A 17310-nucleotide genomic window follows, 5' to 3' on the forward strand; every position below is an offset into this window, starting at 1 on the left:
TTAAACCCACTAGAATATAGCAATTCTTCAGTTGGTATCGTGTGTAGGAAAAGGGCATTGGACTTGTTAAAATTTATCTTATATCCTGAATAGTTACCAAATTCTTTAATTGTATTTAGGAGGTGAGAAATAGAATTGTCCAGATCAGTGATATATAAGAGAATGTCGTCAGCATATAAGGACATTTTATGTTCATTAGCGTCAAACTTGAAACCTTGGATATTGGTGTTGTCTCTAACAAATACAGCCAGTGGTTCAATCACCATGGCAAAAAGTAAAGGTGACAAAGGGCACCCCTGCCTGGTCCCTCTAGTTAAAGCAAAGAAGTTTGAGCAGTAGCCGTTTGTTATGATTGCAGCTTTAGGGCTGTTATAAATACTCCTAATCCAATCAATAAAGTTACCACCCATTTTAAATTTCTCCAGAATAGAAAAGAGAAAGCTCCACTCAACCCTGTCAAAAGCCTTCTCTGCATCTAAAGATAACAGAAGAGAGGGCTTCTGCTGATTGTTAATACAGTTTATTATATTCAGGGTTCTCCTAATGTTGTCAGTTGCATATCTCCCCTTTATAAAGCCTGACTGGTCTGGGTTAATTAGTTTAGGTAGGATTGACTCCAGCCTTCTAGCTAAAAGTTTGGTGATAATTTTGTAGTCGTGGTCCAGGAGGCTTATAGGCCTGTATGATGAGCATTGCAGGGGATCTTTGCCACCTTTAAGTAAAACACTAATATAAGCCAAGTTCATTGTCTGCGGGAGTATTTTTTCCTTACAGAAGTTGTTCACCATTGCCATAAATATAGGATGGATCTCAGGCCAAAACTCTTTATAAAAATCTACTGAGAAACCATCTGGTCCTGGACTTTTATTTAACGACATTGAATTAATTGTAGCCAGTATTTCAGCTTCTGTAAATGGTAAATTTAAGGAGTGTTGGTCTGAAGCTGAGACTTCAGGTAGCTTGATTTTGCTGAGGTAATCCTCCAATTTTTGTTGAGAGTAACCCCTTTGTGATTTGTAAAGATTATTATAGAAATTAAAAAAGGTTTGGTTGATCTCTCCAGGGTGATAGGTTGTTTTATTATCACTAAAGTGTATAGCTTTTATAGTCTTTTCAGCTTGCTCCTTCTTTATTTGATGGGCTAATAATTTACCTGGTTTATTTCCCATTTCATAATCTTTTTGTTTAATAAAATTCATTTTTTGTATGATCTCCTCTGATATCATAGTGTTTAATTTTGCTTTAGCAATAACTAATTGTTTCCAGTTGTTCTCAGTAGGTGCTTTTTTATGAAGGTTTTCCATTTGTATTACTTCTTTTTCCATTTCTTTTCTTTTACCAAGTTTTTCATGATTTTTAAATGAGACATATGAGATAAGAAGTCCTCTTAATGTAGCTTTTGCTGCCTCCCAAATAATATTAGGCTCTAAGGAGGGATCGTTGTTTTCTTTAATATAATTTGATATCCACACACGTATGATTGATTTAAGTTCATTATCTTTAAAAAGAGAAGGGTTAAATCTCCATCGCCTAGAGATAAACCTTTTCTTAATGCATTGGATCTGTAGGTGGATTCTAGAATGGTCTGAGAGGACTATTGGATTTATACTACACTTGGATATCATGTACATATAGTTAGAGGGGACAAAAAAGTAATCTAATCGCGAATAAGAATTATGAACATTTGAAAAAAAAGTATAATCTCTGACACCGAGGTTTAATTCCCGCCAAACATCAGTTAGACCACAATCAGCACTCAGTTCGAGAAGGACCTTAGCAGATTTAGGGTTGGAGGCCTTGGCTTGATTGGATTTATCTCTTGAACACAAAGTTACATTAAAGTCTCCTCCCATGACACCCAACCCTTTACAATTCTCATTAAACAATAGGACCTGGTCAGAAATAAAGGACGGCTCATCTGAGTTCGGGGCATAAATGTTTAAGAAGGTCATTGGAGTGCCGTTAAGGGTGCCTGAAATCAAAACAAACCTGCCATTTGGATCTGTTACTAATTTACCCAAAATAAAATGTACATCTCGATTCATTAAGATGCATGTTCCTCTACTGTGAGATTTGTATGATGAAAAATAAACTTGACCTACCCAGTCTGTTTTAAGTTTGGTGTGTTCAAAGTCAGATAAATAAGTTTCTTGTAAAAAGACAACATCTGCTTTATCGTCCTTCAGAACTGATAGTATTTTCATCCTTTTAGAAAGGTTACCCAAACCTTTAACATTCCAAGAGATGATATTCAAGTCATTCATATTAGCTGCCATTCGACATGGATATCACTGTTAATACATACTGCTGAGAACAAATAACTGTATTACTGTTTTTATTACTATTAGTTGTTGCCCCAAAAAGATAAACAAATATGATGTGAAAAACAAAGACAACAGGAAAATCCCTAACCCCCACCCCAAAAGAATAAACCAAAAGTACAATATAAGGAACAAAAACATTTATGGGAAAATCCCTAACCCACCCCAGAAATTTTCTATTAGGCCAAAGGAAGTAAAGAACACATAACATAACTGAAAAAAGTTGATTGAAAAAGAAAAGAGACATTATAGGCATCATAGGCATCTCTTCCTAAATCTCTGGCAACTTGGAGCACCCTTCCTCAGTGCTATTCAATGAACAGGGGATCTGTCCATCAATAATTAAGGAATATCACAGGTAGACAATAACCTGAAAGAGGGGAATATATTAAATATGTAATTAAGTAAAAAAGAAAATAAATAACCCCTCATACACTTAAGCCCTTGTATACCTGGTAAATTCCATTTATTTTGATTTTCACCCATTTAGGCATTTGTATGAATACAATAGCCTAGAGCAGAGGGCAGATCGAGAGACAATAATGATCCCCAAAAGACTGAGGCTTTTTTCTGTTTGACGTGACAGTTCGTGATCGGTCTCGTGAGTGGGTAACAAAAAAAGGAATTGTAGGGAGAATCAGATTCTCCCTTAATCAGTCTCTCAGCTCTTTTCTGATTTCTTTGCATTCCTGATCAAACCATTTGTCGGTATTTTGCCTTTTAACAGGTCTCCGTCTTTGCTTTATGAGGTCAGCCCTAATAGCTGCCTTATGAAATATCATATTGATATCATCAGTGGCCTTGTTTACCCCATCTCTGGTAGGGACATATTGATTTTGAGTATATGTTGATATGTAGTTCATCAGATCAGGGGAGTTTAGAGCCTTGGTGAATTTGTCTCCACTGTCTGGGGCCCATCTGTAAGAAGGATTTAATTTATACAGCTTACTGGGCTTCCTTTTTGTGTCACTAATTTGACCTGACAATTTAAAGAACACATTAATTTGGTTGTGGTCTGAAAGGGGGGGATTGCTGTCTGACAGTGAATGCACTGATAGTTGAGGGGTCCATGTCAGTGATTGCGTAGTCTACAACACTAGACCCAAGAGCTGAGGAGTATGTGAACCTCCCCAAAGAGTCCCCTCTGAACCTACCGTTAATTATGTACAGGCCTAAGGCCCGACAGAGATGCACTATCTCCCTGCCACTTTGATTCAATATTGAGTCAAGGTTATTCCGACGGGTGATGTTTGGTGTGGTAAACAGGGGGGCCTGACCAAATACATGGTTGTTGCCCTGTGTGTCAATGATATCAGGTTCAATTCCTGTACGTCCATTCAGATCTCCAGTGAGAAGTACATTTCCCTGGGCCTGGAAATAGGAGATTTCTGAATTTAGGGTGTCAAAAATGTCCTCTTCAAAATAAGGAGAATCCACTGGGGGTATGTAAATTGCACAGAGGTATAGATCCCTATCGGTTATGCCTAGGGTTTGATCTAACCTCAACCAAATGTGCGATTTACCCTGTTTTACTGGTGAGATCTGATTGCAAAGATCTCCTTTATACCACACCAAAATCCCCCCCGATGTTCTGCCCTTGCGTATGTTTTTTAGTTTTATGGAGGGCACCATGACTTCATTATATCCTGGGGGACAGCGAGTGAGCAAATCATCTTGACACCATGTTTCCGTCAATACGATGATATCAACGTCTTTGATAGATTTCAGGAACTCAGGGTCTCCACTCTTCAGCTCAAAGGTCGAGGAGTGGAGACCCTGAATATTCCAACAGCTTATGTGAAATGAACGCATCAAAAAAGAAAACAATCAAAATGAACCTGCACAGTGAGACAAAAACAAAACAAAACAAAACAAAACAAAAAAACCTATCTATATATGTATAATAATAATTTGATATTAATTCCATGGAGATGTACTATTTTCAATAATATTGCCATTGTTCTGACTACTACGCGGTGGGCGTGTGGGTAGTGTGGGGTCTGGGCAGAACTGGTGTGTCTCCTCACCGCAGTGGGGATGATCCGGGGCTGGAGATAGGGGGGAGGAGGTCTTTGATGGTCTCTGAAGCTTCTGGTAGAAGAGAGGGTGGAAGGGCTGCGTCCTAGAGCCGTGTCTTTGAGGGTCTTTGCAAAGATATTCACCTTCTCTCTGTGTAGATGGAGTCCATCGTAGAGGTCCCAGGTGCCAATGGTTGGATGGAGGGCCAGGTGGACGTTGGGTAAGGTGGCACAACCTCTTCTGATCTCCATATTGATGTCATGGATGACGTGAGGAGGAGTGTCCGTCCTAGGCAGCAGGGTGGAGATCACGATGCGGGTGTCAGGGAATTCCTTGGTGGCCTGTTCCGCCATCTTCCTTACTGCCTCAGCAGTGTTCCTTCGGAGGTTGTGCAGGTCGTTTGTTCCTGTGTGGATCACCAGGCATTGAGGGCTCCCGAGGGTCTCCTTTCTCAACAGCTTCATTGCTTGGCCTGTGGTGCTGCAACGTTTAGACAGCACTTTCTTAGAAGGAAAAAGCTTGTTAGTGTCCAGGAATTTCCCGTTTGAGTCAGCCAGCAGGACCACTTGTGGGGCTTGTTCTTCAGGCTGAATGGAGGGCAGCTGGGATGGACAGGGTTGGCTGTGTGGGTGTTGGTAGGGTGCAGAGCAGAGATGGTGGGACTGAGACAAGGGAGGGGTTTGGAAGACTAGCAGGGAGAGTCTGTGTCTCTGTCTCTGTAGTTGTCTTTTTGGGGACTGATGAGAGTTGGTCTGTCAGGTGTCGGACTTGCCTGATGAAGTTCCTTTCTCTGTTCTCAGCATCCTCTTTCACTTTGGCTAACTGAGCCCGGAGCACACTGTTCTCCTGTTTTAGTGCCTCTACACTTCCTCTTAGCTCAGATGTCGAGGCCTGGTTTTCACTCTTAAGCTGCTGGAGCTCCTCTTGAAGCTGCTGCACAATGTTGTCTAGGGGGGCAGACAGCCTGGCCTGGGTCAGCTCTTTGAATTCAGCAAAGTCCAGCTCCAGCAGGGCCATACTCTCCTTCAGCTGGTTGGTGGAGCTGGCAGGTGTGGGAGGGGCAGAGATGGACATGGTGGTGGGGTTCTCTGTTGGGCTCTCATCATCTTCACTGTCTCATCATCTTCACTGTCCCTATCTCCCTCTCTCACTCTCTATGGACTCACGCAGAGTGTCGGGACCCTCGAGTTACAGGAAAGCTCGGGTCCCTTAAACCGCTAATGTGGTCCTCTCAGGATAGGTTGTTGGTAGATATGTATCCACATGTCCCACGCCAGACATCCTAACACTTCTCCCTCTTTTCTCCTCCCTGGACTCACGCAGAGCGTCAGGACCCTCGAGTTACAGGAAAACTCGGGTCCCTTTAACCGCTAATGTGGTCCTCTCAGGATGGGTGGTTGGTAGATATGTATCCACATGTCCCACGCCAGACATCCTAACACTTCTCCCTCTTTTCTCCTCTCTCTCTCTCCCTCTTTCTCTCTCTCTCTCTCTCTCTCTCTCTCTCCCTAACTCCCTCTCTTACTCTCTATGGACTCACGCAGAGCGTCGGGACCCTCGAGTTACAGGAAAACTCGGGTCCTTTAAACCGCTAATGTGGTCCTCTCAGGATAGGTTGTTGGTAGATATGTATCCACATGTCCCACGCCAGACATCCTAACTTTCCGCCCCCCCTCTCTCTCTTTTTCTCTCTCTCTCTCTCTCTCTCCCTCTGTCTCTCTCATATTGATGGTTGCGTATCATGGACTCACGCAGAGCGGAGGGACCCTCGAGTGACAAGCGCCGGCCAGTGCAATTCGGTGTCTCACTATCCCAAACCGTAGTTGGCCAATGTCGACACGGGGTGAGTCATCGCGATAAGCCTAAACGACCTAACCCTGTACAGTTTTTTGTTTTTATGGTTTTGAAGAATATTTAAGTTGTAATTACAATCCAATGAGACCCCGCTGGGACTATGAGCAGGATGGGTGGGCCACAGTGACCTACAAAAGAGGACGTGGTCACACCCAGCCAGGATCTTGGGACCAGGGGACGGGAGGTCGCCGGGGGATGAACCGTGCACGTCCCGTTTCCCGAGACAGGAGACGGGTTCAGTTCCCTCCCCCTAACCCTTAACCCCCTAACCCCAACCCCAACCCTTTTAACGGTATGTCCCATACACTTCAAACCGGGCTCTACCCCCACTATATCGGCCACGCTGAACACGCTGGAAGTGGTCCCGAGTCTCTAGAACCAAGATTGAGCTATCTCCAGAACGGAAGGTCGTAGATCGAAATGGGTGGTATCGTTGGACTCCTTGACCCGTCATACATGGGGGTAGAGCATGGTTTCAAGTCTCTAAGACCTTCCTATCAAGAGTTATGACTTTGTATGACGATCGTAAAAACCCTATATACCTAACCCAAGTTTACAATTTAATTTAATTCAATTTTTCTAAAAATCGTTCAAGCGGACAGCGGACCAATGGGAACCCGATGTGGGTCACGCCCTCTGACCTCACACCGGTCACTTCCGGCCTTCCAGGAATCACTTATGTCAATATTACCCTAATAATGGATTCATTCATAAAATGTGTTAATTTAATACATAATCTGAACATAATTACATTTCAGAAACGTTAAAATATAGTTTTTTTTTTAAAAATTACATTTTTGTTGCTAAAAAATTACACCGCGGGCTGATGCAAATCCTCTGGGGTCATGCCATCTGACCCGACACATCACGTGTTCTTCTGCTTCATCCCACTTCCTCCTTTTCGCCTTGGACGATAGCTGGACACACGCACCCTATAGCGCCTCTTTTCGTTTACAACAATTTGCCTGAACAATGTTCATTTATACCAAAACATAGCAGTTTTTGCTTCTATCAGAGCAATAAAGTGACTTATTAGATTCCAACTGTGGAAGAATCATTTGTCCTGATTTTTCACCTTTCTAAGAAACGGCTTGACTCGCACAATGCAAGCTGACCCGGATGAAGATGCTGGACCACGGTATGTTACGGTGGCCGACAGGGAAGGAACAGCTACAGAGTATCGCCATCACCCAGTAGACACATCACCGACACCTGCCACAATCTCTGGTCCAGTAATTATAGGTGCTCTTATGTGTCAGTGACCAAGCGCCGCCTAGGCGGGATGCAACAGCTTTCTCTGGCTCCCGCACCAGACAACATGGAACCCGACGGCAACAGTACAGACACCAGTGACCTGACTACAACAACCAGCGCTTCCAATGTAACCGGCGCTTTCAACATAACATAAGAGGAGCCCCCAATGGGCAGTGGTGGCGATCGACTGATATGGACCAGTGGGAGGCTGGCATGTTTCGTAATGCTGTCCTTGCATTCACTGCGACCCAGGACGAACCAACGGCTCCACACTCCACCAACACGGATTTCACTAAAAGGTACCATCATCAATAGACTTATTGAAGCGATGATCGTCCTCCGGTCTTTATCCACACTTCTCAAGCCAGTGGCACCCACTGACAAGACTATGGACTTAATCTGTGGCAATGCTAAGAACTGGGCTATGAGTACTATGCTCATCTTGAGGGACCATCACTCAGACACAATCGAACAAGAGACTGATAAATTACTGACTTTGCCAGCCCAGAATGGAAACAGCCATTTGATGTGGTGGCAAACTGGGCTAGACGTAATCTGTGGAGCCGCCTCCTCCCAGAAACAGTTAAGTGCACAAAGGCTCTTCTCATTGCCAGGCAGGCTGTCAAGGGGACCACAACGCCCATAAATGTCGCATCAAATCAGAGGGAGACCATACCATTAGCAGAGACACCTCAGCCAGCACCTCTACCTCCACCTCTGCCTCAGAGGTTACAGCTGACTGTCACTGCACAAGTACACAAGAGACCGCCGACTTCCCCAATACAGGGAAGTTGGCGGCGGGAGATCAGGGGAGAATATGACCGCATTTTCTCTACAGGCAATCTCACCTCTACTGGAGAGGGATCATCTATCTGGCACAAGAGAGCCCTACCCTCAACCACCTACCTCAACACCTCTGGAACAGCATCTCCACCGTGCCTCCTATAGCACCCACTTCACGCATGGGGTCAATCACAGACATGTCTGCCAATGAAGTTGAAGACATTCTGGGAAACTCCCAGGAGACCAGCAACATACCAGGTACCACACATCTCCTCTACAGTAAACACTATTCAATCCCAGATTGACTTTACCAAACGCAGTGGAGGTGCCACACACACCTCAGTTGACAATGGATCACCACCAGCTACACCCACACGCAGGCCTACCAGACACATTAACACTTCTTACAAGATCAAAAACTGGAGCCTCGCTGTTTGGGAAAAATGGTTGATTATGGGGGACTCCAATGTTGCTAGATTATCACCTTTTACAGTGCCTCTTTCATAGGTGGATAGCTTTCCAGGGCCACTTTCAGACACATACATGGGGTTTTGTCTAAAATGAATAGAACAATAGAACCCAAATGGCCCAGACATCCATAAAAGAACTGCAGAGGCTCCTAAGGATGTCCAAAATAAAATTCCCACTACATCCAACTACCAGTTTACTCCTGGGCTCACTAGGACTTTCTCTACTGAGAGTGATGGTATCCATTGGGCTCATGCCACAGCATCACGGCTACTTCATCATTGAAGCCAGCAGCTAAACTCATAGCCCCTGTGAACCTACATTCTCAGTAGTGGACAAAAATGTTATTAACCTGAGGAAAAAATTCATATCATCTCCAATTCTCCACACAGCCCGAATGTCACAAAATGTAGCATGATTGTATGCAAGCATATTATGAGGGTTGCTAAGTTTCATAAGGACTGGGTGAATACTTCAACAGTTATAGGCTTTAAAATCATATGGAATGTATCCGTGTAACCTGTAGCGCCCCTTTTAGACATAATGTCACGCAACTTGATAGGTGTCTACACAGTATTTTACAAATTGTGTATGCCAAATTTCATGAAGTTAGCTATTGCAGTTTTTGAGATATTGAATGTTGCTTGTGTAGCGTGCCACAGAGACCAAGGGTCACAAAAGTTGGGGTGCTTGTACAGAATCATATTATTAACAATGATATGAAGTTTGATTAAGTTTGGGTATATACTTAACAAAATATTAGCTTTGGAGTTTTACTGTTGCACGCCATAAATTAATTAGCCATTAACTTTGTAATCAACAGCCCTGCTAAAGTTCTTTTTTTAACTTTTCATTATCTTTGTCAATAGATGATGCATGCAAAGTTTGGTGAGAATTGGATGAATGGGTTAGGAGGAGTTGGTTTCGCTTTGAGGTGCAATTTTTTGAAATGTCTAGTAATTGATAAAGAAAATTACTGATAAAAATATTTTTTTTCAAATAATCAGTCTTTTTAAAATTAAGATTAAAAACACCACAAACACACAATTTTAAACAACTGTATTCTTTCAATTTTCATGAATATAAAACGAGTTCAAAATATCTGCGCATCAGCGATTACATTCATGAGCGCCAGTGGAGGAATTCTGGTTTGGCGCAAGAAATGAGTACCCAGAGATCTCATTGTGTGCTCTGAAACGGTTGGTTCCATTTGCAAATACATATCTGTGTGAAGCTGGATTTAGTGCAGGGTTTCCGCTTGAAAAAATTGGCACCGGACAACGTGACCGGCAGGTTTTCAATTTACCGGACAAATGTTTGAAATTCTGGTAAAATATCTGAATTTATTGATCTTAAAATGCTAAATAATATGCAGGCTATATAAGAATGGCATTAAAGCATGTCAATTTATAATAGTTTTATTGAAAGTGCCGTTTTTTCACTTTTTATGCAATTTGTGAAGTGTGCAGCAGCTGAGTTTTTGCTGCAGCATTGTTTTGATTCAGTTCTGCAGTAGTATTGTAAAACCTGGATCTTTCGAGGGTTTCGGATCATTCTGAGTCAATACGAGTCGGGTTGCGCGAGTCACTTGACCCAAAATGGCCCAAAGAGTGTTTCCAGTACATTCAGACATGCATAATAAAAAAACAAAGAACAGATTATTTCAGTTACCTGTTATTGCCATTCATCAGTTGGTTAAGTTTCGCTTCTCTATAGTGCATAAGTCAGTGAGTGGCTGTCAAGTCGGGTAGTACGTTTTGTTTCTCTGCCGAGTGAGAGAATGGTGCCATTCATTGATTATATATCAATCAAATGTGGTAGGACTCAACTGAACTGATTAAATAGACTCTAGATTCATAATTCTTGAGTCGTCTTCGATGGCCGGTTATATGAGCCGGATCCCGAATGTTTTTTTCCACCGCTATTCTGCAGAATAGAGAGAAACCTCTCTCTGCTGGCACACTGGAGACGGGGATCACGCAGCACGCAGACTATCTTGGCCAGTTTAGCACACTCCGGGTAGATTTAGCTGAAATCTCTGATAAGAACTTCGCAGACTGTTGAGAAGTTCAATCCTCCATAACCACGGAGCCCTGTCATTACATCGGTGGCGTCTCCTTGCGCACTTGATGAAATCCTTATTAACTTGGGACTGTAGCAGGAGCCGACTCGTCCTCACTTGAAATTTCTTTGCCAAAATGACCAATAAATTTAATAAAATTGTCTTGGCTTGGAGGGAATATTTACATTTTGACCGGTGGGGTTAAAAATAAGGGACATCGGCAGATTTTACCGGCCAGAGTCCGGTAATTACCGGATAACGGAAACACAGTTGTAAAGACAAACTCGCGTAACTGTACATGTGATCAGGGAAAATAAAATGTCACTTTGTGCAGTAATCAGGCTACTCTGTATTTGCAACACAAACATGATCAAAAACTAATTCAAGAACAAAAAATGTCTCTGGGGTTGCCAGAAATTTGTGATGTTAAAATGGGGTTACAACCCAAAAAAGGTTGGGAACCACTGACCTAGACCCATGCTTCTACGTGTTACCCCAAATCCACAAGGAGCCTGAGAAATGAAGCAAACCCCACAAAATTTCTCCTGGTAGACCATATCGTTTCTGACTGTAATAGTAAAATCTATTATACAGCAGTGTACTTGGGGCCTCATGTTCAAAGGTTGTAGGCGCACAAAAACATCCCGTATGTACTCGTTTGTGGAAAAGTTCAGATGTATCAAGAGTGAAAAGTCCGCAAATTAGTACATACCTCATGCGAATACCATGGCTGGTGTACACTGTCAGGCGTACACTGGCTTCTACAGATGTTGATCCTTTGGCGACACTTAGAGGTGATGCTGGGAAACTGTCATAATAAAAACAATTGTGATGTGAACATAAGATAAGATAAGGTAAGATAATACTTTATTGTCTGTTACACAAGGTTACAGAAAATTGTCTTTGACAAGGCTCCAGTCACAAGAAAAACATTCACACAGACATATACAAACAGGATATGGGGTGTTGAGGTATCAGCTGACTGCGGTGTTCATTTTGTGTTGTTCAGTATGGCTATTGCAGAGGGGATGAAGGATTTCTTGTAGATGTTTTTACGGGCCAGTGGTACAATAAAACGCCTGCCTGATGGTAGTAGCTGGAAGGAGTGATGGAGGGGGTGGGAGGGATCCTCTGTGATCAGGTTGGCTTTCCTGATCACAGAGCGGCTGTACAGCTCAGATAGGGGGAGATGGGGGGAGCCAGTTATTTTGGCAGCATGATTCACTATGCGTGACAGTCTTGTTTTGTGTTTGATGGTGAGTTGGTTGTACCAGGAAGAGATATTGAAAGTGAGAACTGATTCGATGAGGGAACGGTAAACCAAGTTTAACACCTCCTTCCTGACCTGAAAAGTTCTGAGTTTCCTGAGCAGGTGGAGACGTTGTCTCTTGAACATCAGAGACACACGAACAATTAACACACCCAGGGTCGCGGGGTCTGCTGTAGCCTATCCCAGCTGTCATCGGGCGAGAGGCGGGGTCCACCCTCGACAGCTGGCCAGTCTATCGCAGGGCTAACACAGAGAGACACTCACACCTACAGCCATTTTAGAATCATCATGTACGAAGACTTGCATGGATTTCCTTCTAAAATGTGGCGCACACTCAGATCTATTTCCTTTGTACATTCCAATCGAGTGCACATGTTGTACCTGACCCCTCCCTGTCCACGTCCCTTTTAAATATGCAACTCCCTGTCCACACCCCTTTTAAATATGCAAATTATATTTAAATTGACCCTGCACCTGAGATTACCCTTTCTGCATGATCAGAAAATGAAAACATAAGAATGAGTGAGACAGGAAAAAAGAACTTCACAGAAAGCGAATTGGAGACGCTAACTCACTGGAGTGGAGACAAACATGTCCTCTTTGACACGCTGTCCTCCACGCCCCACAATGTTGGTTAATTGCATTTGCGCATCACATATGATCTGTTTATTGATCAAACGAAAATGTTTGCTGTTGACATTTACAAATTCATCATATGATGGCGCTTTTATATCAATGTGTGTGCAGTCGATAGCTCCAATTGCATTCAGAAAACCAGTTCTCGCTGCAGATTGCGCTTTAATGTTGACCTGTTCAGATGCATTGTGGGAATTTGATATATCTGACTAACATGTGGATAACTCAGATGGCATGGCTCTGCTCAGGGTTGACTGGCACAGTCCCGATCGGTCGGACTAATAATTTTCACATTTATGATAGTTTCCCAGCATCACCTCTAAGTGTCTCGAAAGAATCAACATCCGTAAAAGCCAGTGTAGCCAGTGCGCCAGCCATGGCGTTGGCGTAGGCACATACAAGTTCCCTGACATTTCACTCTTGATACATCATGAAGTTAAATAACTGAGGTTCAGGAACAGGACCACGCCTCAAACACCCAATTACCCGCATCTGCCTATATAGACGCACCTAACCTCTCCTCGCCCGTTTTACTCAGTTCTCAAACGAGCGTTCAAGAGCACAGACACGATTTAAAAAAAACTAGATTACCTACACCATGGACCATGAGTTGGTCCTCAACACATTCGACAGCGAATCGTTCAACATCCCATCAATCATCCCTGATTCTCCTATTCCGTCTACTTCAATCCGTTCGCCTTGAGCTAGCCACCTCTCGCAAGTACGCTCCGTTGTCCAAGTTCCTCAAAACCTCGTACGTTATCCTCCATCCAGCGACTACGACCTTCCTTTTACACCTCCTCCACTCACCTGAGCCACATCCACCCTGAAACCACCGTAGCCAACCGGCAACAAGACGCCGTAACGGCCGCCCCTCTATTGGTTCCCCTCCAACCAGCACTCCTCCACACCCGACTACCATCGCAGAGTGGACAGTCGCTCGCTTCCAGCACGCCTCAATAAAGAAAGCCATTCCATTGCAGTAATAAGAAGGCAAAACTTTCGAACTGCTCCAAAACCTGAGGGAAGGAGTCTAAACAGATTGTGACCAGGGTGTGAGGGGTCTGTGGAGATTTTCCTGGCCCGCTTCCTGACCCTGGACCGGTACAGGTCCTGGATGGAGGAAAGGTCGGTACCAATGATTTAATTCCAGGCATCTTGCCACCAGAAAACCTTTTCCGTATTTCCTTGCTAATTTCCATTTCCTTCTAGCTCCCAGACGTTCTAATCAGCAGCTTCTCTCCATCCTCAGCCATCTTGATCTCGCCATCCGCATCGTTCCCCAACGCCAACCTTTCTTTTCCCACCTCCCATCACTGGCCTCTGCCGCTCCTTCCCTCCTCGATTCCTTCACCCTTAACCCAACCTGCAAAATGGAACTTAAAATGTGGACTCATTTCCTGTTTTCCGGAACAGTATTTCTTTTATGGATGACTTCATCTCCCAGCCCGATGACATCCAGCTTTGCACAGATGCAGTGCCCTCTGTCAGATTTGGAGGATAATACAGGAGTCTATGGTTCGCTTCTCAGTGGCCACCAGAAATGTCCTCACTGTCCCATTCCTCTGCCCTGTACGAGTTATACCCCATTGTCATTGCATCCCTTCTTTGGGGGCATGAGTGGTTAAAGGTTATTCCCATCCACTCTGACAACATAGCTACCACCAACATCATAAATAAAGGCCGTTCCAAATCCCTCAAAACAATACAATTCATGCGTAGACTCACTCTAATCTCAGCCCAACACCAATTCATCATACATGCAAGCCATGTTCCAGGTCAAGTGAACACGATAGCCGATTCTGTCTCGTTTTTCTTTCCAGAAATTCAGATCCTTAGATCCAGACTCGGATCCTCATCCAACTTCAGTCCCGCCGCTTTCAGCCACCACCTTCAATTAAGACCTCAGCTCCCCCACCTCGCGTCAGCGTCGCAAGAATCCATCTTAAACAACCTTTCACCCGCCATGCTTTCTTCATACTACACCGGTTGCTTTAAAGCTTTCATGCATCCCTTCATCTGCCTTTCTCTGCATTAGACGTTGCCTCATTTACTAGCTTTATAACGTACACCGATTCTATTCAAGAAATCAAAACATCTACCATCCAAGTCTACATCAGCGGTATCAGTTTCTTCATTGAACCTATCACTGGAGTTCCTTTCCCTACCATTTCCCATTCTCACGTCAGCATGTTAATCAAAGGCTTACGCAAGGCAGAACAGGTTACTTGTCCCCTCCTATCGATGAAGTCATGTTTCTTCTAGCTTTCTCGGGTTCCTGCGATGTTCTGAATTTACAGCTTCCTCATTCTCATACAATCCATCCCACCACGCCAGTCTTTCAGACATTTCCTTCTACCCTCCTGACACTACAGTGTTCAAACTCAAAAGAAGCAAGACCGACCAGCTGGGACTCTGCATCCTATCTACCTCTTCCATCTTAACTCCTTCCTAAGCCCGTTTGAACCCATGCAAAATATGTGAATGGACGACTAGCCCTCCATGCATGCCCTCTTGATCCATTATATACCGCCGAATTAGGTGAAGTAGCTACACGATTCTGGTTTCACCATAATTTTCACCAGGTTTTGGCCAGATCAGGAATTCCACATGACCGCAACTCCGGCCACTCATGCCACATCGGAGCCGCATCCACAGCTTCTTGTCAAGGTATGCCCAAACACCTCATCAAAATACTAGGAAGATGGACATCACAAGCCTACCATAGCTACATCTGTAAACACCAAGGAGCCGATACCTCCAGAGATATGCCCCCACCCTTATGCAAATATTTTCATGGCTGAATGGGAGAATACAGCTCTTCAAGCTTGCCCTAAAGTGCCTCTCCATTATTTTCGATATTTAGATAATATTTGGGGAATCTGGCATCATCAGAAAGAGAATTTTGATGTATTTCTGCATATTCTTAATAACCACAATCCTTCTATAATATTGAAAGAGGTGGTTAGCACTGATGCCTCACCCCGCGAAGGCCCCGGGTTCGAATCCATGGGCCCACTGGGCCTTTCTCTGTGGAGTTTGCATGTTCTCCCTGTGTCTGTGTGGGTTCTCTCCGGGTACTCCGGCGTCCTCCCACCTTCCAAAGGTGCTGGTTAGGTTAACTAAATTGGTCATAAGTGTGCATGTGAGTGTGAATGGTTGTCTGTCTCTCTGTGTCAGCCCTGCAGTAGACTGGCAACCTGTTCAGGGTGTACCCCGCCTCTCGCCCGATGACAGCTGGGATAGGCTCCAGCAGACCATGCAACCCTTCACAGGAATAAGTGATTACAGAAGATGAATGAATGAATATTGGAAGTCACAACCGATTTTACCTCTGTGGATTTTTTGGACACCACTACATATAAAGGATAGAATTTTCATAAATTGGATATTAAAATATATTTCAAAAAAAGCAGATACCCAGTCTTTACTCTATAAATGAAGTTACCATCCTAAACATACTTATGCGGAGATTGTCAAATCACAGCTGTTGAGATTTTACAGGGTCTGTAGAAGAGAGGAATATTTTAAAACAGCCACTAAAGTGCTGTTCTCTACAATGACCACAAGAGGGTACTCTCGCTCTTGGTTAAGAAAATCTCTCGGGACTCGGGCCTCATGTACAAAGACTTACGTGGATTTCCCACTAAAACGTGTCATACGCTCAGATCCAGAAGCACATTTCCTTTGTACATCCCAATCAACGTGGAATTGAGCGCACATGTGGTACCCGACCCTTCCCGGTCCACGCCCCCTTTTAAATATGCACATTATATTTAAATTGACCCTGCACCTGAGATTCCTCTCTCTGCATGATCAGAAAATGAAAACACAAGAATGGGTGAGACGGGAAAAAAGAAGAACTTCACAGAAAGCGAAAAAAAAAATCAGCTGCAGAGTTCTTTCAAAATTAAACCTGCTGACGACATTTTAAAATGACTCAGCAGATCATTGACAGATTAATATTAATTACATCTACCTATTGACATATTTATTCAAACGTGTATAAATAAAAGAAAGTTGCTTCATGTGACTGCAGATGTTTGTTCACCACCCCTAACAGAAGTGACAAACTGCTCATGTCTGGTCTCATAAGAAACAGGGTAGTTTTTTTTCTTTCAGGAAATGAGGAGGTTGCAGCAGTTGTACCCAGAGACACGGCTGGTTTGAAGAAACCACGTGATGAATCATACTTCCTCTAACAGTCAGGCTGTCAGTCTCTGCGTCTTTTCTTTTGTGATCAGAGACATACAGAGATGGCGGGGACAAGGTAAGATCATATTCACAGATTTGGTGGCTTATAATATTTTCAGATATTTTAGTTTAATGACTGTTTTGGCTTGGTATCTGTCCACATCTTTCTCCACATTAATAATGGCCTTAAGCGTTCACTCATGACTTATCATACAATGCAAACATGTTGAACATCGACACAAATTAAGTAATTCTATATAAATACTGATGTTGGAAGACAATCTTACAGTGAAATCTTCTAGATTCAGAAAACATCTCATTTTCACATTATATTATTAGGTCAGAATGATATTTCATGCATGACTGAAGTCCTAGCTTCCGTTGTTTGGAGGGTTGTACTTTGTTTCCGGTTTATGAACCTTCACTTCTGATCATGATATATCGAGGCC

General features: G+C 43.4%; 1 protein-coding gene across 1 annotated transcript in view; it reads left to right on the forward strand.

Annotated features, from left to right (window-relative positions):
• Positions 1-16685: 16685 nt before the first annotated feature.
• The window catches only part of arhgap15 (Rho GTPase activating protein 15), a 15530-nt gene continuing 14905 nt past the window's right edge, over positions 16686-17310 (forward strand). Inside the window, exon 1 of the mRNA XM_084575441.1 lies at positions 16686-16937. Coding sequence (XP_084431567.1) covers positions 16924-16937 — 14 coding nt within the window. The 5' untranslated portion in view covers positions 16686-16923. The remainder of the gene's footprint in view (positions 16938-17310) is intronic.

This window comes from Chelon labrosus (assembly GCF_963514085.1).
Source record: "Chelon labrosus genome assembly, contig: SCAFFOLD_163, whole genome shotgun sequence".
NCBI classification, from domain to species: Eukaryota; Metazoa; Chordata; class Actinopteri; order Mugiliformes; family Mugilidae; genus Chelon; species Chelon labrosus.